This window comes from Thamnophis elegans, chromosome 2 (assembly GCF_009769535.1).
Source record: "Thamnophis elegans isolate rThaEle1 chromosome 2, rThaEle1.pri, whole genome shotgun sequence".
In the NCBI taxonomy this organism is placed as follows: domain Eukaryota; kingdom Metazoa; phylum Chordata; class Lepidosauria; order Squamata; family Colubridae; genus Thamnophis; species Thamnophis elegans.
Genome location: NC_045542.1, coordinates 144,725,543 through 144,751,265, shown reverse-complemented (window position 1 = coordinate 144,751,265; position 25,723 = coordinate 144,725,543). Strand labels below are relative to the sequence as shown.

Sequence of the window (25,723 nt, the reverse complement as noted above, 5' to 3'; positions counted from 1 at the left end):
ACGGTTCCACCACAAAACCGCGGTAGACAAAAGCGCGCTCGCCGAAAGCGCGTATGTGACGTCATCACAGCACGACGAAAACATCGCGCTGTGATCGATAAATGTAAAAATAAAGCGAAAACCTTACCCTAACCCGCCCAAACCTAACCCTAAACCTAACCCTAAACCTAACCCTTAACCTAACCCTAAACCTAACCCTTAACCTAACGCTAAACCTAACTCTAACCCTTAACCTAACGCTAAACGTAACCCTAACACTCTAAACCTAACCCTAACCCTTAACCTAACCCTAACCCTAACCCTAACCCTTACCTTTATGTGAATCGGCTTGCTTTAATTTTAATTTTATTTCAATTTTTAATTTTTTTTTGTTGCGCTGTGATGACGTCAAATGCGCGCTTTCGTCGAGCGCGCTTTTGTGGACCGCGGTTTTGACGGGTCACGGAGTTTGACACCCCTGCCCTACACAATTTGGAGAATAATGAGAGCCTCTTAGTCCCGTCACAAGCAGTTGGAGGTGATACATTCGCTGAATTTTAGCTGTTTATTTTGGCTGTTTCTTTGGAGAGTTGTCTACAGAACTGATCATCTCTGGTCATCACCTCTTCCCAAGTCCTGCACAGGCATGATGATCTATGTTGTGCCAAAGGAGGAAGAAAATTACAAGCTAAATTAAATTTATAATCACAGGGTTAGAAAGAAAGCAAAGCAGCTGGCAGGTCTTTGGCGGGGAATAAATCATAGGGAATATTGAGAGGGCAGATTGCGTGTCTGAGAGAGAATGAATGAATGGCTGAATGAATGAATGAATGAATGCATGAATGAATGGAAATTATAGCGTTGCTGTGACTCAATATTAGAGCATATGCTTTGCATACAAAAGATCCCAGATTCAATGTTCCAAATTGCTGATGGAAATCCATGAGAGCTGCTGCCAATCAGTTTGGGATAGACAAGATTTTGAGTCTTGTAAGATGTGGTGGATGTGATCACCATGGCTGTGTAGAGTAGAGTAGAGTAGAGTAGAATAGAATGGTTCCACCACAAAACCGCGCTCGACTAAAGTGCGCTCGACGAAACCGCGTAGCTGACGTCATCACAGCACGATGAAAAAAGCACGCTGCGAACGCTAAAGCTAAAATTAACCCCTAAACCTAAACCTAACCCCCTAAACCTAATCCTAAACCTAACCCTAAACCTAACCCTAAACCTAACCCTAAACCTAACCCTAAACCTAACCCTAACCCTAACCCTAACCCTAACCCTAAACCTAAACCTAAACCTAAACCTAACCCTTAACCTAAACCTAACGCTAACCCTTAACCTAACCCTAAACCTAAACCTAACCCTTAACCTAACCCTAAACCTAACCCTAACCCTTAACCTAACCCTAAACCTAACCCTAACCCTTAACCTAACCCTAAACCTAACCCTAAACCTAACCCTTACCTTAACGTGAATCGGCTTGCTTTCAAAGCGCTATTTAAAGCGCCCTTTTTTCTCCGCGGTCGCTGTTGTCGCCCTGCTGATGACGTCAGCGATGCGGTTTAATCGGACGCGCTTTAGTGGAGCGCGGTTTTGTCGTGCCACAGAATAGAATAGAATAGAATAGGTGTGGCGTAGCATAGAATAGAATAGAATAGGTGGCCAAGTGTGATTAGACACACAAGGAATTTGTCTCCCATGTAGAAGCGCTGAGTGTACATGTAAAGCATCAGAATACTCATCACCACCCCCATCATCATCATACCAATAGGAGGGGGTAGTAAAGAAGATAAATAAGAATGCAAATACCACTGCCATACTACCTGGGTGAATATGCATAGACATTAGACCAGTGTTTCTCAACCTTGGCCACTTGAAGATGTCTGGACTTCAACTCCCAGAATGCTGGCTGGGGAATTCTGGGAGTTGAAGTCCAGACATCTTCAAGTGGCCAAGGTTGAGAAACACTGCATTAGACAGTACTGCATATTCACAAAAGTGTGCCAGCTTCCTATTTAGCGTTCCCAGTCTTCGCAAAATTCAGTTGGGCAAACTTTCTTCGGGGCATCAGAAGGTGTCTCAGAGCATTTTGACCGTTCAGCTTCACCAAGGCTCTTGAACGATACTGTGTGACAATATTTTATTGGGATTCCCCCTCTTTTAGTCATGGATCTTTGAGCAGTCCAAGCCCCTCACTGCCCATCTAAGTGACCTTCACTTTTAGCACTTATAGATTGTAATCGCCCTCAGGAAATTTTAGCACCAAATTTTAATTTGGAAGTTTTGCAGAAGCCCATTGGCAAAGCTTTCAGTTACTATAAGCTGAATTCCGTTCCAAGGGCTCCTCACCTTTACCCAGGCAACTAAGTTCTCCGTCAGCAATCTTCCTGTCTTTGCCCATCATTTTTCTTTTCATTAAAAATATATGTTCAGGAAGCAAGACATAAAGAGCTGCACAATGGCGGGTGATTGCTAGCAGGAGAAGCAGAAAAAACGGCCAGGCAGGTGCTTGACAAAGGCAATTCACGTTTAGAAAATGAAGGTGATTCAAACGATCTGAATGGAGGAGGGAGTCGGAAAGGCTTTCCTCCAAATGGCAAAACAACTAGCAGAGCCATCATTGTTGCGATCACAGGGCAATCACGGTGCCCCAGGGCGAAGGAATTTATATACTAGAGCCTCCAAGGGATGATTTTGGAATGAATCCCTTGAAGGTGGAAAGCTTGAAGAAATTCACAAGGGCATTGGTGGCATGCCAGTGGAGATTGTATTCAGAATTAAAGAATTAAGCTTGGTTTATGCTAGACTGAATATGGGACGCAGCTCCATTGCTGTGCTTTGACACATCCATCTTACAGAACATAGAATAACAGTGTTGGCAAGGAATTTGGAGGTCATCTAGTCCAACCTTCTGCTCGAGCAGGAGATTCTATAGCAGGGGTGTCAAACTCGATTTCATTGAGGGGCGTATCAGGGCTGTGTTTGACCTCGGGGAGACTGAGGCGTGTGGCCAGGGGGTGTGGCCAGTATGATGTCAGTTGCGTCGGGGGGCGCCTGGGGCAGCCCAAGTGCTCTGCCAGAGAAAATGGGCTTCTGGGCCCCGTTTTTGGCCACGATAGCCTCCTGCAGACCTCTGCCAGCAAAAACAGAGTTCAGTGGTGCACATGACCCTCCCATCTCCATTTCCCACCCAAAAAAGCTCCCATATCCCCCACAAAGCAAAGCCTGTAATGGCTGCACATGGCCCTCCCATTTTTTCTGGTCCTTCGCTGTTCCCAGGGCAGCCCCATTGGTCAGATCTAAGCACCCTGTGGGCCGGATTTGGTCCACAGGCCTTGAGTTTGACACCCCTGCTCTATGCTATTTCAGCCAAATGGCTGTCCAGTCTCTTCTTGAAAGCCTCCAATGATGGAGCACCCACCACATTTGAAGGCAAGGCATTCCACTGGTTGATTGTTGTCATTGTTAGGTATTTTTTCCTTAGTCTTACATTGCTTCTATCCTAGTTTCCATCCATTATTTCCTATCTTGCGTCCTGGTGCTTTGGATAATACTTCCCCCCCCCTCACCTTGGTAGCAGCCCCTCAAATATTCCCTCAAAAATCGGGGGGAAAAACAGTCCCTCAGAAACCTTGGAGTCAAATGCTAAAGGTGGCAGCTCTAGGAGCAAGTTATTATTATTTTTATTTATTTACCAACAGCATTAGTGTGAACAGATGTTACACACAACAAGGATGAGCATTGTCTCATGAGGATGGAATTATTCTCACATCCTTGGAATCCTCTACATCAGTGGTCACCAACTGGTGGCCCGTGGACCACTGGTGGTCTGTGAGAAAATTTTTGGTGGTCCACAGAAAAATTATTTGCATTTTTTATATTGCACTAAATCAGAGGTCCTCAAACTACGGACCCTGGGCCGGATACGTGCAATTAACACTTGTGTTGCTGCAGTGAGTCTCCCCCTTCTGGGTCTTTTTGTGTGGGTCGGAGGGGGGCAGAAATTCCGACTTGGGCTCTGCTTCAGCCTCTTGGTGTGGGGCTTTGGGCAAAGGCTGGAGGGAAGCCCCACTGGTGGTGAAGAGCCGGAGGGCCTTGTGCCAGTGGGACTGCATCATCACCTGGAACTGGCTAACCATCTCAGCTCGCTGAGCTTCCAGGCACCAGTACCTGGCTTTGCACTCCCACAGGTCTTCCCTCTGCTTGGAAAGCCTATGCTTGTAGTCCTCAGTGAGGTGTTTGTGCCTCCTTCTTGGTCAGATCCAATTTGAACTGAGCCAGCTATTTTACCAACTCTTTCTCGTGGTGACTACTTAGCTTCTATTACTGCTTCCTGTTGGGGCCCTAGGGAGTTCGGGTGGGGAGGCAAGGAGTGGCTGGAAGGGGAGGGGCGAGTAGAGGTGCCCCTTGACGTGAATGACGTTGAGTTGGACACACCCACCCAACCAGTCATTAGGCAGGTCGTATTAGTGGTCTGCGGGATTTAAAATTATGAATTTAGTGGTCCCTGAGGTCCGAAAGGTTGGGGACCCTTGCTCTACATGTCAACTGTCCTTCTTCTGAATGGATCAGCGCTGCCCTCCACGTGGCCTTTTGGGGAATGAGGAAAGGACATTCCAGTCAATGGTCATCCTCTTCCCATCTCCATGCTCTCACTGTCCTGCTCGGTTTTTCAGTAAGAAAAAGAAAAACAAATGGCAATTGTGTGGGAGTAAGGAGAGTATCTTGGCTCCAGGAGGGGAAAGAGAAAAGAAGGAGGCAGGAATTGTCAATCTTCTCAGATAGACCAGACAGGAAAAACCATTGGGATAGCTAATTCTACTCTATTTTAAGACTACCTTAACAGAACAAGTACAAATTTCTCACCCCCTCTTTTACAGCCTGAGAAACCTGGTGGTGTCCCTTTCTGGGCTTTTTCCCCCCCGTCCTTTATGCAGCTGCAGGCTGTGCCCTCTCTTATCTGACCGTTCCCTAGGCAGCATCTCTTCACCCAGTCTCTTAAGGTCCTTCTCATAAACCTTTACAGGAATGCAGAACTACCAGTTCCGCAGCTGCTTCACAGCATGTGGCAAATCTCTGCCACAGTTCAGTAGCTTCCTCTTTCCATGGGATTGTAAAAGCCGCTGCTGTTTAAGATGTTGCAGGCGGCGGTTCTGCTCTGAAGCACATTTTGGAGATCAAACACAAAAGGTGGGATGACCCTGGGGAAAAAAAAAAACCTGTATCTGTAGCATTTCCTGGGAAGAACAATTGAGACGGGACTCAAATTGGATGAAGATCAGCAGCATCATGGAAAGCTAAAAGTTACAACATAGATTCTGGATCAGGGCAGCATGAAAGGGCACAGAAGGGCCCTTAATGATCACGAAGCAGCTTTTTTCCCACCAAGAGCTTTTCAGATGTGTGAGACTACAAGGACCAGGTTGCAAGCCATCCCATCTGGAGGATGCCCAGCGGAAGGAGGCAGTTCTGGGGTTGAGGATCTAACTCTAGTTTTGAAGCCTTCCCTCCTTTCCAAAAGCTGTTCTTTCAGGTTTATTGGTAGCTACCTTAACAATGTTTTTTTAAAAAAAAAAACATGCTCCACGCATGAAGTTGCCATCATCAGGGTGAAACCCCATTAAAATGAAGGACTAGTTCAAACGTTAGCACCGTAGTTGTGTTACACATGCCTCTTTCCATGAAGTTGAGGACCATGAGTCTCTGCTGCATTGCTTTGACTCCTGATTTATCTATCTGCGATAGAAAAATGTGGCAAAGCCCTGGATCTCTTCCATATTATACACTGTTAAAACATAGAACATAGAATACCCAAAGTTGGAAGGGACCTTGGTTGGACCCCCTAGTCCAGGGATCGGCAAACTTAAACACTCAAAGAACTGTTTGGACCCGTTTCCCACAGAAAAGAAAACACCGGGAGCCACAAAAGTCCTAACCGGAAGCCCCCTGTTCAGTTCTGGAGCTGACCGGAAGTTCAGTTCCCCCACCATAGAGTCTCCTCCTAGCGCAGCATCCTTTTTCCTCTACCTGTCATAACCGAAAGCCCTATCAATTGTGGAGACAACTGGAAAACCCTCCCCTTGCCATAGAGCCTTCTCCTGGCGCACTGTGCTTCTCCCCCCCCCCCACTGGAAGCTCCTCTCAAAATTGTGGTGCTGACCAGTGACGGAGCCGCAGCAGAGGGAGGAAAGAGCCACATGCGGCTCCAGAGCTGCAGTTTGCTGACCCTAGCCCTAGTCCAACCCCCTGCTCAAGCAGGAGATCCTATATCATTTCTTTCAAATGACTGTCCAATCTCTTCTTGAAAACCTCCAGCGATGGAGAACCTACAACTTCTAGAGCCATGATGGTGAACTTATGGCACGCATGCCACAGGTGGTACATGGAGCACTCTCTAAGGGCAAGCGAGCCGTCGCCCCAGCTCAGCTCCACCACGCATGTCTTCCGCCTCCCGCTAGCCAGCTGATTTTCAAGGCTCTGCCGCACATCAGCAGGAGTCAGGGGGCATGCAGGAGACGCACACGCATGGGGGGGGCAACCCCCTCAGCCTGTTTTTACTCCTAGAAGGCTGCAAGGAGGCCTACTAGGCCCAAAACGGGGCACGGTGTATGTGCATGCGCAGGAGGCAGGGCGCACAGGGGCGGTTGTGATGACAAAAAGGTTAGCCATCACTGTTCTAGAGGCAAGCCATTCCACTGATTAATTGTTCTGACCATCAGGAAATTCCTGCTTAATTCTAAGTTCGATCTCTCCTTCATGATCTTCCACCCATTCCTTCTTGACCTGCCCTGGGTGCTTTGGAGAATAAGTTGATCCCCTCTTTTCTGTGACAGTCCCTCAAAGACTGGAAGACTGGTGTCTTATCACCCCCTACTCCTTCTCTGCATTAGACTACACATACCTAGTTCCTGCTATCTGACCAAATCATCCATCTTTAGGAATGTTTTCTTATGCCCAAGTGAAGAGAATGCCCCTAGGTTCATCCACACAAGTTACTTTTGGGCACATTTTTTGGCTTCTTCCAATTGTCCATTTGGTGTCCAGACTCCAGAGATGTCTGTTAGCATAATTGCAGGGCATTATGAAAGGTCCCGGGGAGCACATCAGAGACGGGGACTTGATCCCCCCTCCCCCCGACTATAATGAAATCTGTTCCAAACAAATAGGAATAGAGAGACATGCTAGTTTCAGAAGGATAATTCTGCCAAGAACTTCCTCCTCCTCCTCCTCTACTCTTCTTCTTCCTCTACCACCTCCTCCTCTTCCTCTACCTCTTCTTCCTCCTCCTCCTCAACCTCTTCTTCTTCCTCTACCACTTCTTCTTCTTCTTCTTCTTCTTTTCTTCTTCCTCTACCACCTCCTCCTCTTCTTCTTCCTCTACTCTTCTTCTCCTCCTCCTCTACCTCCCCCTCCTCCTCTTCTTCTTCTTCTTCTTCTTCTTCTTCTTCTTCTTCTTCTTCTTCTTCTTCTTCTTCTTCTTCTTCTTCTTCTTCTTCTCAGTTGCCTTTTGAAAAAGCACCTTTGAGACAACTACCAGTATGATCTGGATGGCTGAGAATTTCCACAGACATTTTGCCAAGAATAGTACATTTGCTGTCTTCCATCTTATAGCCAACTCTCGCCTTTTTACATTTTACAAAAGGACTCAATTGTGCTGTAAAACTCCCCAAGGCAAGAAAAAAGTGTGCAAGAAGCAGTGTAACTCTTCTTTAAAACAAAATCACATCTGGTTAATGTTCCTTGTAAAGGGTCTTTTTGCTGTGTTTTCATCAGGATTTTAATTTTCAGTTATTGGATTGAATTTTTTATTTGTGTAAAGACACACCTATTTTTTTGTTATGGTGTAGGAAATTAAATATTAAGTGCAGGTTTATACTTCCTTACCTGGAAATCATGGGACTTATTCTGAGTTCTGCATATCAGATAAGGATTTGAACTGTTACAGGCAAGGAAAAACAGTGTTAAGATTTTTTTTTGCATAGTGGGAATTGTTGGCATGAAAGCTTGAAAATATCTTTGTCAATGAAACTATTAGTTGTTATTTGACCAATATGGGGGATTTTTGGTGCTCTCTGAGCTTGGCAATTTTCTTGCAGACGTTTCATTACCAAACTAGGTAACATCATCCATACTGAAAGGGAATGGAGTTTGCTCTTATTTTTATACACTAGTGTTCTGATCCAGGCTTCCCGAGAGCATGAAGCAAACTCCTTGTCCCCACAAAAAAACCATTTATTAATTTACTGTGAATTCTGCTCATTCACATCCAACACTCTTTCTTTTTTTAAACAGTTTTATTATTTCTAAGTTACAAAAATAAACATTCCATCTTTCCTTAAGCAGTATGTCGTCTGGGTACAAACATCTCTGTGCAACATCGTTCCTCTTTTGCCACATCTTTCACATTCATATTAACATTATTATTATTATTTCCCTAGGTTTAGTATTATGACATATTGAACATTTAAACATTATTGACTCTCAATTTTTCTTCTTAATATCTTCTAGTAATAATACCATATCTCTCACAACAGTCGCTCGAGCCCTTGTGATCTCTAGACTGGAATACTGCAATGGGCTCTACATGGGGTTGCCCCTGAAGTGCATCCGGCGACTACAGCTAGTCCAAAATGCAGCCGCGCGAGTGATAGTGGGCGCACCGCGGTTCGCCCACGTTACACCTGTCCTCCGCGAGCTGCACTGGCTGCCTGTTGGTCTCCGGGTGCGCTTCAGGATACTGATGACCATCTTTAAAGCACTCCATGGTAGTGGATCTGGGTACTTGAGAGACCGCCTTCTGCCGATTACCTCCCTAAATCGACCAATTAGATCGCACAGACTGGGCCTCCTCCGAATTCCATCTGCCAGTCAATGCCGACTGGCGACCACACGGAGGAGAGCCTTTTCTGTTGCTGCCCCGACCCTATGGAACGAGCTCCCCATGGAGATCCGCACCCTCACCACTATCCAGACCTTCCGCGCAGCCCTCAAGATCTGGCTCTCCCAGCAGGCCTGGGGATAGGCTCCTAATTACCCGCCCGAGTGTTTGTTTGATTGCTGAATGAAAGTTGGGTTTTATTATTTTTCTGTTGTTCACATATTGTTTTGTTTTGACCTTGCACTCCCCCTCCCCTGTGGTTGTAAGCCGCCCTGAGTCCCCTCAGGGAAAAGGGCGGCATATAAATCCCAATAAATACCTAAATACCTAAACATTAAACATCATTATTCTCATACACATACTAACAGTTTTCATCTTATTTATATCTCTCAGTATATTATCTACTTATTTTTTTAGCTTTCTTCATTTCCAAACTCCTTTTTTTCCTCCAACCATTGGTAAAATGCTTCCCAAATCATATAATATTCAGTTTGCTCTTTCTCCTTAATTGCTAATGTTAATCTGTTCACTTCTGCACATTCTAATATTTTCCTTATCACCTTCTCCTCAATAGGAATATCTACACTTTTCCAATGTCATGCAAATACAATTCTAGCACATCCATCAAGGGAGGATTTACAGTCACAGACCTTATCTGGCTTGGAGTATCTGCAAAACTTGGCAAGGAGTCTCGGAGAGTCACAAACCAATTAAGCGAACTAATTGTCTCCTGCAAACTCCACTCCCCTTTCGCTCCTCTTTTATTTTCTCTGGGAGGGGCCACCATCGTCCACCTGGGGCCTTACTCCCAAGTTGACCCCTGTTCTTTAGCTGTTCCCTTTGTCTGGCAACTCTGCGTATGCGCACACTGGGAACAGGCTCCAGCTGTTCATCTGACTCACTGATGTCTGACTCCGAAGGCAGCCGATAACTGGCATACAGCTCTGGCCCCCTCTCTGCCTCCAACACAGAGCCCTCATCAGAGCCTTCCCCAGACTCCAGGACTGGTCCAGGTTACTCCCCAACCTCCTCACTGTCCGAATCTGCTGGCAGCCCTGCTGACGGGCCACAACCAATAGTGACTTGCTTGGTTAGTGTTGGTGATGGTGTTCCTTGATTAGGCTGTTCAAGGAACCAACAAGAAAACTCCTGCCAACACTGACCAGGCAAGTCACTACAGTATAAAAATAAGAGCAAATCCCTTTCCTTTCTAGCACTGATGGTGTTACTTAGTTTGGTAATGAAATGTCTGCAAAAAACCCACCCAGCTTTGAGAGCCCGTAGGACCCCACATTTCAACCCTGAACTGAAAATATTGACTTTATTGGGACCTGGTATTTATAGAGAGGGAATGCCCAGAGATGCAGCTTCCCAGATCCTGATGCCCAGGAATGCTGATTAAAGCTATCAGCGGTAGTTGTCGTTCTGCCAGACTCTATGACAGACAATTTTTAAAAGGTGAATTCAGGTCAGGGAAAGTTTAATGCATTTGCTCTCTGTTAGAATCCTGAATAGTTATGCCGGAGGGAGGAAGAATCTGAGATATCATAAATGAGTTGTGAAATGAAATGATGCCTGGATTTTATTTTATTTTATTTTTTGGGGAAAGGCAAAACTATCGCTTTAGGGGAAATAGGACTGAGAAATCCCTTTCAAGTAGAAATGTTATTTTTCCAGGAATAATTGGTTTGATCTGCTGAAATACTGAGTCAAGTTACAAATTGCTTGACAACGCATAGGAAAGCATTGGATGAAATGTTTAGTTTTGCTTTGATATTCATCACAATTGATGTACAAATCCAGGCTACGTTTAGTATCTTTTAGATCAGGGAGGCAGATTGCTGGATTGTATTTAGACACATTCCTCATAAAACATCTTGGCAGACAACAGTGGAATAGAGTTTGAAATGACTATGTCATCATGGCTTGAAATGTGTGTTCTGCTCAAGCAAGCACAACTTTCAATAAGAATAGAGCTGGAAGGGACCTTGGAGGTCTTCTAGTCCAGACCTCTGCTCAAGCAGGAGACCCTATACCTGTGATGGCGAATCTATGGCATGCATGCCAGAAATGGCACACAGAGCCCTCTCTGTGGGCACGTGCAACATCACCACCTGTTCTTCTGGTTTCCGGTGTGCACATGTGCACCGGCCAGGTGGTCTTCGGGGCGCCAGAGCAGCAGAAAATGACCTGAAAGCAGCTTCAAAAATGGCCAAAACCAGCCAAAAACCAGGCCAATTTTCAGGCTGTTTTCTGGGGCATTTTCAGGTTGTTTTGGGGTTATTTTCAGGCCAAAAATGCCCCTGCAAAACAGCCTGAAAACGGCCCAAAATTTTCAAAATTTTTGAAAACAGTCAAAAATGGCCAAAGAAACAGGCATATGTATACCGGTCAGCTGGTCTTTGAATTTCTGGTGCTCCGGCATGCGCACGCACGCACTTTCATGCACATGCACGAACGTTCCGGTTTGAGCACTCGGTGCCAAAAAAGTTTGCCATCACTGCCCTATACCCTTTCAGACAAGTGACTGCCCAGTCTCTTCTTTAAAACCTCCAGTAATGACGCACCCACAACTTCTAGAGGCAAGCGGTTCCACAGGTTAACTTAAGAAACTTCTCTTTTCATTATGTGAGAAACCTCTGTGATGAAGATGCAAGTTTACTGTAGACAATTGACTAACACTCCTTGTGTTGGTTAATAATCAATGGCCCCAGGGGTGGGTTCCTGCCATTTCTAACCTCTTCTATAGAAGAGGTTCCACAAATCTACAGTGCTGTTTAGAACCAGTTCCAGCTCCCTCCCCACTGCCCGTCCACACATCATCAAGATGAAGAGCGAAAGGAGGAATTCTGGGAGTTGAGGTCCACAAGTCTTAAAGTTGTCAAGTTTGAACACCCTGGGTTTTTTTCCCTAAAGGTTAGAGATGCAAGGATCTTGTAACTTGACAGCTTTAAGACTTGCGTGCTTCAAATGCCAGAGTTTCTGAGCCAACATTTTGGTTGCTAAGCAAGAGCATTGTTAAGTGAGTTTCACCACATTTTATAAGTTGGCCATGCCCACCCAGTCACATGGCTGGCAAGCCACTCCCACCCAGTCACATGGCTGGCAAGCCACTCCCACCCAGTCACATGACCAGCAAGCCACTCCCACAAAGCAGGCCACACCTACAGAAGAGTTTCTAAAACATTTTGAAACCCACCACTGAATGGCATGCAACTCAAAAAACCAGCAGGATCAATTTTGAATTGGTAAGATAACTGCTGGAGAAAGGTAGCACCTACACCCTCTCCCAGAAGAGTGAAATATTTTGGGAAATATTAAAAAGGAAGAATATTATATTTCCCTAAATGAGAAATGGAGAAGCATATATTTTTAGAGGCAGAAAGCAGCCCCCACATTTTCTTAATAGCACACAGCAGATGTCAGCCCTTAAGAGATAAAGAGCTTTTTGCTCATAAGCAAATACCCTCAACCAAGAGCCAAAACAGGACAAAAGCCATTAAGCCACAGTAGAAATTGCCCAACAGCCTTTCAGAGCAGTCCAAACTTCAATCAAACTTAGCTCAGACAAACACCTAGGATTCGCATTACATCTTTTGCCTATAGAGCCAGCTATGACCCCTACATAACCCCTACATTACCCCATAGGAATCTGACAACAGCCAATAGAACACATGTTCTTGCACAGGAACAGGAAGCTCAAATGCATAATAGAATCTGTCCAATAACAGCAATCAGGGGGAAACTTTTGGTGGTCCCTCACTACCAAGAGATTATAGAATTAAGGCTAGAGGATGCCTCTCCATTATGGGCCCTTGTTATAAAATACTTCTATCACCAGAAATCAGGCTTGTTCCAACCTCCTTGGTCTTTCAGAAGCAAGCTAAACCCGAGCTATTCCAGTAGTTCTTTTAAATGCTTAAGATAACAGTGTAGAACTGTTTATGTGGTCTTGTTTTAAGATAATTTCAAACATCTGTTAGATGATTATAACCAATTCTATAATTATAGGATAATTATTTCTATTGCACTATTTTATTATGGATGTTTCCCCTGTAAATAGCTGAGAGTCATAAGATTGTGGCAGTGGCTATATCTAATAAGTAAAATAAATCTCACTTGCGCTAGCCAATCAATGCCATGTACTTAGGGAACATTTAACACTACTTATTACTGAATTAAATCATTGGTTTTTTTGGCTCGATGTTATCTAGGCTGACTGGCAGCAGCTCATTTGCTTTTAAAAACGGGTTTCTCCAGCCTTAGAAATGTTTCACATTCAGCCTCAAATCTTTTCATGTTGTTTACTACTGAATAGCACTCTTTCCCCATCTATATGATGCAAACATACAGAGATCTTGACTCAGAGAGGAAAACATTATGTGTGAGCTTAATTAACACTTAATACTGGAGAGAAACAACACATGTTTTGACTACTACAAAAGAAGAAGAAGAAAAAAAGACCGGATGATGGTTCACGGCAAGAATAACAGAAAACTGAGAAAAAAAATTACATTTCCCTCCCTCCTTTTTCCATTCCAAATTCTCTTCTCCAAAATGGCTTTTTTATTAGAAATAGCAGCCAGCATCAGTGAAGGGGGGGGTATTGAGGCACCCACAGGTGCATTGTGAGTGTGATATCAAAGAAATGGGCTTATATGCATGCATAAAATTAAAAACAAGTAGCAACAGGGACCACGTCAAGGAGGGCTTGAAGCATATGCAACTTTCACTGAATGTTTTCCTTGTTCTTACAGTGGTGATTGTTTACATTCAAGAAACGGCAGACAAAGAATGGCGAGAGGTGAGATGTTACATTGCCCTCCCCGTCCAACACAGATGCATATGTTTTTCATCCAGCGGTGGTCGGCCAAACCTTTCTGGCATTTCTTATTGACAGACACCTGAGTTCTGATTGGGTGGATCCCTGCCAGGATCTCTCTATGCAGGACCTCTCTATGGTGTACTAATCTTCCTTCCAACCCCGCTAGCAATTCTAGCCCGTTACCCACAGTATTTAGGAGGGTCTAGGGTTAAAAGGGACGTGGTGGCTCAGTGGCTAAACACTGAGTTTGTCAATCAGAAAGGTCTGTGGTTTGAATCCCTAGTGCTGCATAACGGAATGAGCTCCCGTTACTTGTCCCAGCTTCTGCCAACCTAGCAGTTCGAAAGCATGTAAAAAATGCAAGTAGAAAAATAGGGACCACCTTTGGTGGGAAAGTAACAGTGTTCCATGCACCTTCAGCATTTAGTCATGCCGGCCACATGACCACGGAGACGTCTTTGGACAGCACTGGCTCTTTGGCTTTGAAATGGAGATGGGCACCGCCCCCTAGAGTCGGGAAGGACTAGCACATATGTGCAAGGGGAATTTTTTCCCTTTACCTTTTAAGGTTAAAACCTGGAGATCTGGTTTCATTAATTAAAAAAAAAGCACAAAGTCAGTGTCGGAACATTTTCCATCCTATCAGTCACTGTAATCTAAACGAGCAAGTCAAGAACAAAATGTAAGGTATCTACTGACAGAAGCTGGGTAGGAAACTATAACTCATAAACACAAGAGCCCAAATCCCTTTGACAGAAGTGCTGATTTTAAATTGTCTACTGAAGTGGGAGATGAGACCAACGTGCCTTCTTTGCCACCGAGCAGATCATGCTTTTTTTTTTTTTAACAGCTTTGCCTAGCAGATAATTTCTTTGGCTCCTAACAGATACTGTAAATATGTTCCCTGGAGCAGCTATCACTTCTGCAAATCATAGCCTTGCTCTCTGTGGGCCACGTGGCCGGAGTCTCATCAAAAGCCTTATCATCCCTGCCTGTGTTATACAGAGCCTTCCAGGACATATGTCCTCTTCCTCTCTCTCTCTCTCTCTCTCTCTCACTCTCTCTCTCTTCTCTGGTGATTAATGTTTTGGGGCCTTAATCCTTAGATTAGGAGGATGGGAAAGGAAACCGGTCAACCTTCATGCAACCAGAAATGAGAAATGGTCCCTTGCATGAGGCAAAGGAAGGCAACTGAATCCTATTTGAGCAAAGGAGATGGGGGTAGGATGCTCCACTGGAGCTGAAGAGGATGGGCAAGTTGAAGGCCAGCAGCATCTGGCTATCCCTCTCCATTTCCCAGCCTCTTCTGACTGTGGTGGCCGATTGTCTAACTGTGGGGTTTACCTAGCCTGCCAATGGGGGGGTATAGATAAGGAGCTGCTTCCTTCTTAACCGCCTGCCTTTGCCTTTCTACTCCCCAGTTTGGCCGCACAGAGGTGATTGATAACACACTCAACCCTGACTTTGTCCGCAAGTTTGTACTTGACTATTATTTCGAGGAAAAGCAGAACCTGCGTTTCGATGTGTGAGTTTCTTCTGCTCTTTTCCCCTTCTTCCCATACCTTCCCCCTCCTTCCTTGTTTTCTTTTATTATTATTTTTTTTCTTGGCTCATCTCCTGTACAGATACTAGACCTTGTTGCTCCTGTCTCTGGCAGCAGCTAAATTTTGGGAAGCACCGAAAGGCCAAAGGATAATGCATTTTTTTCCTTATGTTTTTCCAGTTACAATGTGGATTCCAAGACGTGCAACCTGCCCAAGAGTGTGAGTATGTCATGGTGGCTTGCCCTACACTTCAAACTGGGGAAAATTCATGGGGGGAATTCCCTGTACTGTACATCCATGTGGGGGTTTTCTTTGCTTCAGTTGGGATCTCTGTTAAATGATTAGTGGAAATTAGGCAAGAAAGTCAACAGTAATCGTAGGAAGGAAGAAAAGAATTGTGTTGTCTTTTTAAAACATACCGTATTTTTTGGATTATAAGATGCACCTGATTATAAGACACGTGCCTCATTTTCATCCCTTTTTGGGGACCTTTTTTGGCCCTTTTCCAGCCATTTTTCTACCCATTTTTGAGGCTTTTTGGCCTGTTTGGGGGGCGTTTTTGGTACATTTTGAGGCTTTTCTTTGCCCCGTTTTTGAGGCTTTTCTTGCCCATTTTTGAAGCTTTTCTTAGCCTGTTTTTTAGGATTTTTTGGCCCATTTGTTTTGGAAAAATGGACTGAAAAAAGCCTTGAAAAAGTGCCAAAAAATCCTCAAAAAAGGGCCAAAATAGCCTCAAAAACAGCCCAAGAAAGCCTCAAAAACAGCCTGAAAAAATCCTCAAAAACAGCAAAAAAAAGGCCTTAAAAAGGGCCATGGGAGGCCACAAAATAGCTGGCAGGTGGACGGGGCTTCAGCAATATTCAGTCTATAAGACGCACAGATATTTTCACCCCCTTTTGGGAGACAAAAAAGTATGTCTTATAGTCCAAAAAGTATGGTATTCCTTAAAAAGAAAACTGGCATGTGTTTTTAGGACAGTGATTGCAACTCTAACACACAAACACACACACCCCTACCTTCTAACTTGCCAGCTGTCAGGCATAAGCAACCAGTTCTGGACAGGAAAGGTACAAGTGTACTTTATTGTGCTCCACCCAAAGTACAAGAATCTCTCCAGATTGCTTGCCTTCCCTTGGGAAGAAACAGATACTTACTGTGTAAGTTAAAGGTACTCAGCCATAAGTCTCTTGAAGCTGTGCATAGACTCAAGGCTAGTTCCCTGCTTGACCTTCTTGCCTAGCTGGCTGTGTCTCAACACCAACAAAATTCAACCATTTTGATGTCAAATTTCAACAAATTCTGATCTACCTTTTTTTAAAAAAAAAAAAAGAGTTGGATGTGGTTTTAAGGATAACCATGCAGTTCTTCATCCATGGGATACACATGGAGCAATTATTCTGTTCTGACCCAAGCTTCCCCAAAAAGCACAAAGCAGATTCCTGGTCCCAACAAAACCCCTTTTATTACATGAATGTGAATTCCTCTCATTCACATTCAGCAAAGGCAAGGCAAACAGTCTTCCAAAGGAATATTTATGACTGCAGTCCTTATCTATCTTGGAAAGCCGCCATGTAAATATTTTCCAAATGAGGTGCTGGAAAGGAAAGACTGGGCACAGAGTCTCCGAGATTCACGGACAGATTTTCACACTTCTGAAATGAATCTTAACAACTGAACGAACGAATTGTTTCCTGCAAAAGCCCACTCCCCTTTCGCTCTTTTTTATTTCCTATGGGAGGGGCCAATCACCTTCCACCTGTGACTTTACTCCCAAGTCTACCCTGTTTTCTGAGGTGATCTTTTCTTCTGGCAGCTCTGCACATGCGCACACTGGGAACCGGCTCTAGCTGTTCCTTTGCCTCACTGCTGTCTAGCTCCATGAGCACCTGATCACTGCCAGACGGCCTCGGCCCCATCTCTGCCTCTGACTCGGCCCTCATCCGAACCTTCCCCAGCCTCCAGGACTGGCCCATGTTTCTCCCCAACCTCCTCACTGTCCAAATTTGTTGCCAACTCCGCTGGTGGGCCATAACATCTTCATCCATATCCCTTCTGCTCCCATGCCCACTCTTAACGTTTCCCCAAAAAATGTGCCATCAGTTTTTGGCCATGCCCTTTCTGGTAATGCTGTGCCCCTTCTGACACTTCCCCAGAAGATTCAGTACCTGCAGTGGAAGGAGCCAGGACAAAGAAATACAAAGAATACATGGAGAAGAATCAGACCAATGGTTTTAGTTAAATTACATTTTTGAATTTATATTTTTAATCTCATAACTAGAGAACCAAGCATGAGAACCTTAACCCAAAGCTTGGGAGATACAAATTAAAGGGACAGGATTTCCACAGTACATTTCAGCTTCTCTTCCTAAACTTCATCCTTTTCTGGTTACCTCTTATGGCTGTCTCCACTGACATTTTTTTAAAGCCACTTTTATCATGACCCTCAAATCTTGCGCAGTTCTCCTTTCTCTAAGAAAATTAGTATCCTTAGTATCAAGCTACAGCAGGGGTGTCAAACTCAAAGCCCGCAGGCCAGATCCAGCATGCGGGATGCTTAGATCTGGCCCGTGGAGCTGCCCTGGAAACAGCGAAGGACTGGCCTGCGTGGGCTCTGCCAGCAAAAATTGAGCTCCGTTTTCGCTGGCAGAGGGTTACAAGAGGCCATCCCAGCCGAAAATGGAGATTGGGAGCCCGTTTTCGCTGGCAGAGCACTCAGGCAGGGCGCCACCACAGGCGCCCCTGACACAAGTGATGTCAAGCTGGCCACGCCCCCCTGGCCATGCCACTGCCCTCCCCGAAGTCAAACACAACCCTGATGCGGCCCTCAATGAAATGGAGTTTGATACCCCTGAGATATAGCAAACTGAATGAATGAATGAATGAATGAATGAATGAATGAATTCCAAGCTATGACTTAACTAAAGTGAATGGGATGAATGACTGAATCACACATTTTTCCTCCTCTTGGCCCCCTGCCTCCCCATCCCCTCTGTTGTTTCCCTTTAGACCAAAGCCCATGGGGAAAGCACTTCTTCCTTTGTGCATTGTCACATATCTAGATAAAGATATCACTGATGGATCTTTGCGCTATAATCTTATCTGTTAACCAGATGAGAGCTTTCTCAGCTGAGGTCGGCTGAGAAGCCACTAACTCCACTGTCCTTTTTTTTTTTTTACATGCTGCTTTATCCAACCTGACCTATAGAAGGTAAGTTGTGTGTCGCCCTCTAGGGATCATGTGGGATCACTATCTGATTGGACCAGACCAGCAGTGGGATTCACTTATCTTCCCTACTGGTTCTCAAATGTGAGCACACGTGCCGCATCTAAGCATGCGCACTGCCTTCTGCACATGCGCAGTGCTCGTGCATTACTTTGGGACGGGTGGGCGGAGCCTCCCGCAGCCTCCGCTACCAGTTCGCCTGAACCAGAGAGAACCAGCTGAATAACACTTCTGGACCCGACCAGACTGGAGAGCAAAGACTAAACCACTCTAAGTGGGGAGGTGTCTGTTCAAAGGTTAGGTTTTCACAGCCCATTTAGCCAGGTGAAACCCTGGTGGATGCATTTCCAAAACATGATAGGCTTGGTCCATATTGAACTATGGTTTGGATTTTCACGTGACTTAATGTGCTGCACTAACCCAGATTATGGGAGAGTTGCGTATGTTGTTGAGTTTGGGCAAATAGTACTTGAAGACATCCCAAGCAAGCCCCATTGAAGTTGAACCATGCAGAGCATTTGGCTTCTGAAATATTGGATGACTTCCTCCCTGCTATCTTGGAGGTCTACTCAGTTTAGGGAGGTAACACCACGTCTTCAGCTAATGCTGTCCCTGAAACTTTTGGAGAACCTAACCCTGCCCAGGAGAATCAGATTGCAGTCAGTGCAGCACGCTGGAGATACCACCATCTCCAACTGAATAATGGATGATCAAATCTTTGACTTGGTGGGAAGCTGTCCCCTCCTCTCATCTCCTTCCCTTCCCCTCCTCTCCTCTCCTCTCTCCTTCCTTTCCTTTCCTCTCTCCCTTCCCCTCCTCTCTTCCCTCCCCCTGCTAGGTCGTGTCTCAGGATTCACCTCTCCTTCTTTTTCTTGGTCTCATCCACAGGACTTCTTAGGCCAGGCCTTTGTGGCCTTGGGAGAGATCATTGGCTCCCAAAGAGGTCGCCTGGAACGGAACCTTACGTAAGTCACAGGAAGGGGTGATCAGGCAAGGTTGTGGGGGGAACCTGGATGATGGTGATCTGGAGGCATCTCTGTTCTAATGCTGTGAGTGCATTATGGCCAGAAACCTAAAATCAAAATTATAAGTTTGGGAAGAAGAGCTTTGGAAGACTAAGGTCACAAGGCCATTGTATCTCTCTCACACAAATTATCGCCAATTTTTTTGTTCTGTCACTCTGACAAATCAGCTATCAACGGACACATAGCCTTAAACAACATCTACATATTGTGCAAAAGAGATAACCAGTAAGCCAAAAAGGCAGCAAAAAGACCAAACATCTCCCTTTCTTCTCTAACAGAAGTAAGAGGGGGGGAAAGAAAGAAAGAAAAAATGAATGAATGAATGAATGAAAGAAGGAAGGAAGAAGGAAAGAAAGAAAGAAAAGAAAGAAAGAAGAAAGAAGAAGAAAGAGAAAGAAAAAGAAAAGAAGAAAGAAAAAGAAGAAAAAGAAAGAAAGAAAAAGGAAAGAAAGAAAAAAAAAAGAAAAGAAAAAAGAAGAAAAAAAAGAAAAAAAAGAAAGAAAAAGAAAGAAAGAAAGAAAAGAAAAAAAAGAAAGAAAAAAGAAAGAAGAAGAAAGAAAGAGAAAAAGAAAAGAAAGAAAGAAAGATGAAGCCGTGTCTTTATCCTTCCAGGATGTTGGAACTCTGCCTGAAAATTCTGGGGTTTGGCTAAGATTCCTCAGAGCCCCTACGGATTTGGAAACCCCCAGGATGTAGAAATCAGAAAAAAGACAATTCCAATTTCCCAAAGGTCAATGGCTTCACTCTTATTTGTTCCATTCAAGTTACAGCAAAGATCTGAGGATCTCAGGAAGAGAAACACTTTAAAAACAACAGCCATGTAATTGCTTAATCAGTTCAGCTCTTCTGATTAAAATATCTCATTAGTTGGCAGCCTGAATAAAAAAGGAACTCAGCTCTCGGGTGTGGGAGGGCAGCCAAGTGTGGGGGGAGGAGGGATTTTTCTGGAATACTCCAGCTTTGATACAGATGCATTAGCAAACTGAAGGAGCAGGATGGCCTGGCCATTCTGAGCTGTGTGTGGGAAGGATTGTGTTTGGAGCTGTTTCAGAACAGATATTATTGGCTGAAGGCCACCAGTCCTTCAGCTTTGGGGGAGGGGTGGGAAACTTGTGGGAACTTCTGGGGTTTTCCACCTGGCAGCAAAGACAAAGCTGGAGTTCCTGGGGATCTGCTTCCCCGTCAGAGTCTAATTCCTTCTGACAAAGTATGCCCCTTAAAATGGTTGTGATATACAGCAGTCGCCTTGTGTGGTGGAATGTAGTCTGGATTCCCAGAAGGGCAAAGAGGCAGTAAAGCTTGGAAAGTTTGGCTGGCAGGAAGAGGGTTGAACCTAGCAGTTCCCATGTCAGGGTTCCAAGTAATACACCCACAGCAAACAGAACTCCGAGGCAAACAGTTTCCTCAAAGAATAAGTTTATTGGATATATCATATTGGTACAAGCTGGTGAAAACCAACTCTAAGGGTTCCCACAGTTTTCACCTACCATATTTTTTGGAGTATAAGATACACCTTTTCCCCTCAAAAAAGAGGGTGAAAATCTGGGTGCATCTTATACACTGAATACAGCAATTTTGGCCTCCTGAAATCCCGCCCCCTTTGTAAAAATGGCCGTGCATAGCCTTTAGAAGGCTTCTAGAGGGCTCCTGAGGGCTGGGGAAGGCAAAAACGAGTGAAAAATGTGCTGTTTTTTGCTCATTCCCCCCCCCCCCGCAGCCCCCAGGAGCACTCTACAAGCCTCCTAAAGCCTATGCATGCCCTTTTTTTTCACAAAAAACATGAAAAACAGGCCATTTTTGGGAGGTGTGCAGAGTGCAAAAACTGTTTTTTTAATTTGCCTCTTCAAAATCTTGATGCGTCTTATACTCCAAAAATACAGTAATTAAAAATAACAATTTTCCCCTTTTACCCCAAACAATCTGTCACATGGTCCAATTGAGGTGCTGTTCAGTCGCTTGGAAACTTCACTTCTCCTCTCCTCAGCCACCTATGGGAATATCCTTTTTTAAAAAAAATTTTTAAATAATTTAATTTAATTTTATCAATTTCACATATACATTCACAATTATATGATCTCATAACTGTTATTAATAATATATATATTTATAACAATTTTTCCCTACTGTTAACAATATACTTGAAGATTGCTTTTTTAACATCCCATAGATCCATCTTATCTTACAACGGTCCTACTTCTTCTTCCCTCCCTCTTTCCTTCCCTCGTTTCTTCTCTCCTACTCCCCTTCCTTCCCTCCCTCCTTCCCCTTCCCTCCTTCTCTCCTTTCCTCCTTCCTTCCCTCCTTCCTTCCTTCCCTCCTTTCTTTTCTCCTTCTCTCCTTCCTTTCCCCCTTCCTTTCCTCCTTCCTTCCCCCTTCCTTCTCTCCTACATTCCCTCCTTCCTTCCCTCCTTTCTTCTCTCCTTCTCTTCTTCCTTCCCTCCTTCCTTCCCTCCTTTCTTCTCTCCTTCTCTCCTTCCTTCCCTCCTTCCTTCCCTCCTTGCTTCCCTCCCTCCTTCCCTCCTTCGGGGAATATCCTTGATTCACAGGGGAAACCATTTTGTTTTGGCTACAAAACCCCAGCTATCTCTATTCCCCCCTTCCTATCCCTCAGCACCATTGTGGCAGCACTGAAGCCTCCAGGATGGCCTCGGTCAGGCTAGATTCAGAGTTGACATCCCAGAATAGCTCTGCAAATAGTTGCTTTAGTCTGGCAAGATTCCGTCTGTAGGTGAAGAACAATCAAAGCAACTAAGATAACTCCACCAGTCTTTCTTGGGACCTGACACTTTGCTATGGTGGGAATTAGGAAGCAGGCCCCCTGATTGCTCCTTCACTCTGATCTCCAGCTGTGGGGAATCTATTCCTATGCTGTGTATTTGGCATTTATGCTTTCTGACTGAAGGAAGCTATTCAGGTTAACCATCCATGCCAGGCAAATAAGAATCACATCGCTTTAATATAATGGGGGGAAGGGACTGCAATTCCCTTCAATATTATTATCCCACCCAATGGCCTCTTGCAGTTTAGGTATTTAATTTTTGTTTATTGCTAATCTTCTCAGCTCAGCTAACTTTGGATTCAGGGTCCAGTAATTTCCGACAGGCATGCTATAAAGCAAGAGAGCTGCTATATAGCTGTTATGGTTATTAGCACATCATTCTAACAAGAAAATGGGGAATATAAAAGACGACGGTGATGTTGATGGATAGCCACAAGCTTGTCTTCCTTTTCTTCTGCTTTACACAGAGAAGGAAGGAAGCCTACTAGAGGCTTCACATTAACTGTTTTGTTTCATTTTCCAATCAAAAGTGATAGGGAGTCTATTGTTTGCCACCCAATCTGAGCAGCAGAATGGCAGGGTTCTGTGGAGGCTGCAGAAAGGAGACTGCAGGTTACCCATCCCTCTTATAAAGCAATGCCGGGAATCCATTTTTGGTAGTTGAAGCCACAAATTAAGTTTTCTCCATCATTTCTGTTTATCTTGCTTTTAACCATTTCCAAGCTTTGTTTATGTATATTACTAACTGTTAATCTCTATCTATCATCTGTCTATCTAACTATCATCTATCTATCATCTATCCATATCTATCTATCACCTAATCTATCTCTGTGTATCTCTCTATGTATATCTGTCTGTCTGTCTGTCTATCAACGATCTATGTATCTATCTATATCTGGCTATTTGGCTATCATCTATTTATCTATCTGTCTATCTATCTATCTCTGGCTATTTAGATAGATAGATAGATAGATAGATAGATAGATAGATAGATAGATAGATAGATAGATAGATGATAGATAGATGATAGATAGATGATAGATAGATGATAGATAGACAGATAGATATATCTGCCTATCTACTATCTCTCTCTCACTCTATATATATATATATATATTTGTCTGCATCTATCTATCTATCTATCTATCTATCTATCTATCTATCTATCTATCATCTATGTCTACCTCTATCTCTGTCTCTGTCTCTATCTATCATCTGTCTGTCTATATCTATATCTGCCTGCATTCCTGCCTGCCTGCCTGCCTGCCTGCCTGCCTCTCTCTCTCTCTCTCTCTCTCTCTCTCTGTGTGTGTGTGTGTGTCTATCATTCTATGTAGCTAACTAGCTAGCTAGCTGTAGCATCTAGCTATCTACCACACACTGTGTTCTCTGCCTTGGGCGCCACCAAAAACGATGGGTTTCAGTTCCCATGATCCTCCACTTGCACGGCACATGAAGTTATTGGGAGTTGAAGCTCAGCACGTATGAGAGGTACAGGTTTGGGGACATTGTTTTACTATGAAATCCTAACTGGTACCCGTGCATGGCTGCTGACTTCCTCCTGGACGTGTATTGGTGGTAGTATTTCATCTTTCCCATTTGTGTCCCTGCCCACACATCTATCCTACATTGCCACATTGGTTCCATTACTGACAGCACAAGCAACTCCTTTGCAGCAGCAAGATGGGACCGCTCCTACCCTAACCTTGAGGTTTTTATCTCTCTGTCACATTTAGGGGAATTCCAGGAAAGAAATGTGGTGCCATAGTGCTGTATGCTGAAGAGCTCAGCAATTGTCGGGTGAGTGGCTTGTTCTCTCTCTCATCTTGGTGGGGGGGGGGAGTTAGGAACCCCTTCCCTCCCACCACTTCATGCATAGTGGGACATGAGTAAAATGAGTGGGGCTGCCGCTCTAAGATGAACTACCAATAAAGGAGAATATTTGTAGCGTAGGGTTGAACTGTGCGGGTCCTCGTTGCTCTCTGAGCTTGGTTGTTTCCTTGCAGATGTTTCATTTCCCAAACAAGGTCATTTCATCACTACTAGCACTGATCATGTTATCTAGTTTGAGTAACAAAATGCCTGCAAGAAAATAACTCAGCTTATAGAGAGCAACCGACGTGAACACTTTTTACATCAATGTCCAATTAGAACAGGGACAAACAATTTTTGCTGAATCTACCTTTCCCCCCCAAAATTAGACCTTCCCAGATAATAAGCCCAATTGGGCTTTGGAGCGCGTGCACTAAAATAAGCCCTCCCCCCCCAAAATATTGCAACACAGCAGCAGCCATGAGGTGGCCACGCTCGCCGCCTCCTGCACCTCAAAAATAATAAGACCTCCCTGAAAATAAGGCCAAGTGTTTATTTGGGAGGGTTCAAAAGAAAATAAGACCCTATCTTATTTTGGGGAAAACACGGTAGGACCATACTTGACTTTTGAATGGCATGGTGTGAATTGCCAGAAAAAAGGTGGAGGAAGATACCCAACCATAATTCACACTATTCAATGTCACTCAATAATCCGTGGGGTAGCTACCCAAAATAAAATTACCTATTTTTTAAATGGCCAGATTTTGCGGGGATTCTCTTTTCAAATCTCATGACTTTTCAACCTTCATAGCCAGAATCCTTCAGGATTTTATGTGGGAACAGCGAAATCTTAATAAGACTTAGCAATGTTTAAAGCCTTTAACTTAAAGTTGAATTAATTGTGCCATGTACTTGTACCATGATGCAGAATAATGGAAGGGACTGTGGAGGTCTTCTAGTCCAGCCCCCCTGCTCAAGCAAGAGACCCTATACCATTTCAGACAAATGGCTGTCCAGTCTTTTAAAAGCCTCCAGTGATAGAGCACTCACAACTTCTGGAGGCAAGTCGTTCCACTGATCAATTGTTCTCACTATCAGCAAATTTCTCCTTAGTTCCCAAGAGCATGAAGCAAACTCCTTGTCCCGACAAAAACCTCTTTTATTAATTGACTGTGAATTCTGCTCATTCACATCCAGCAAAGTCTTTCAAGGGAGGATTTACAGTCACAGACCTTATCTGGCTTGGAGAGTTGCCAGGGCGATATCTGCAAAACGTGGCAAGCAGTCTCCGAGAGTCACAAACCAATTAAGTGAACTAATTGTCTCCTGAAAACTCCACTCCCCTTTCGCTCCTCTTTTATTTGCTCTGGGAGGGGCCATTCATCGTTCACCTATGGCCTTACTCCCAAGTCGACCACTGTTCTTTAGCTGTTCCCTTTGTCTGGCAACTCTGCACATGCGCACACTGGGAACAGGCTCCAGCTGTTCATCTGACTCACTGATGTCTGCTCTGAAGGCAGCTGATAACTTTCAGACGGTTCTGGCCTCCTCTCTGCCTCCAACACAGAGCCCTCATCACAGCCTTTCCCCAGACTCCAGGACTGGCCCATGTTCCTCCCCAACCTCCTCACTGTCCGAATCTGCTGCCAGCT

General features: G+C 44.5%; 1 protein-coding gene across 1 annotated transcript in view; it reads left to right on the top strand.

Moving 5' to 3' along the window:
- Positions 1-25,723, top strand: part of CPNE9 (copine family member 9) — a 73,181-nt gene that overhangs the window by 24,339 nt on the left and 23,119 nt on the right. Inside the window, 6 exon segments of the mRNA XM_032239128.1 lie at positions 13,621-13,667; positions 15,110-15,213; positions 15,412-15,449; positions 16,295-16,299; positions 19,344-19,420; positions 23,996-24,059. Of these exon segments, the coding sequence (XP_032095019.1) occupies positions 13,621-13,667; positions 15,110-15,213; positions 15,412-15,449; positions 16,295-16,299; positions 19,344-19,420; positions 23,996-24,059 (335 nt within the window).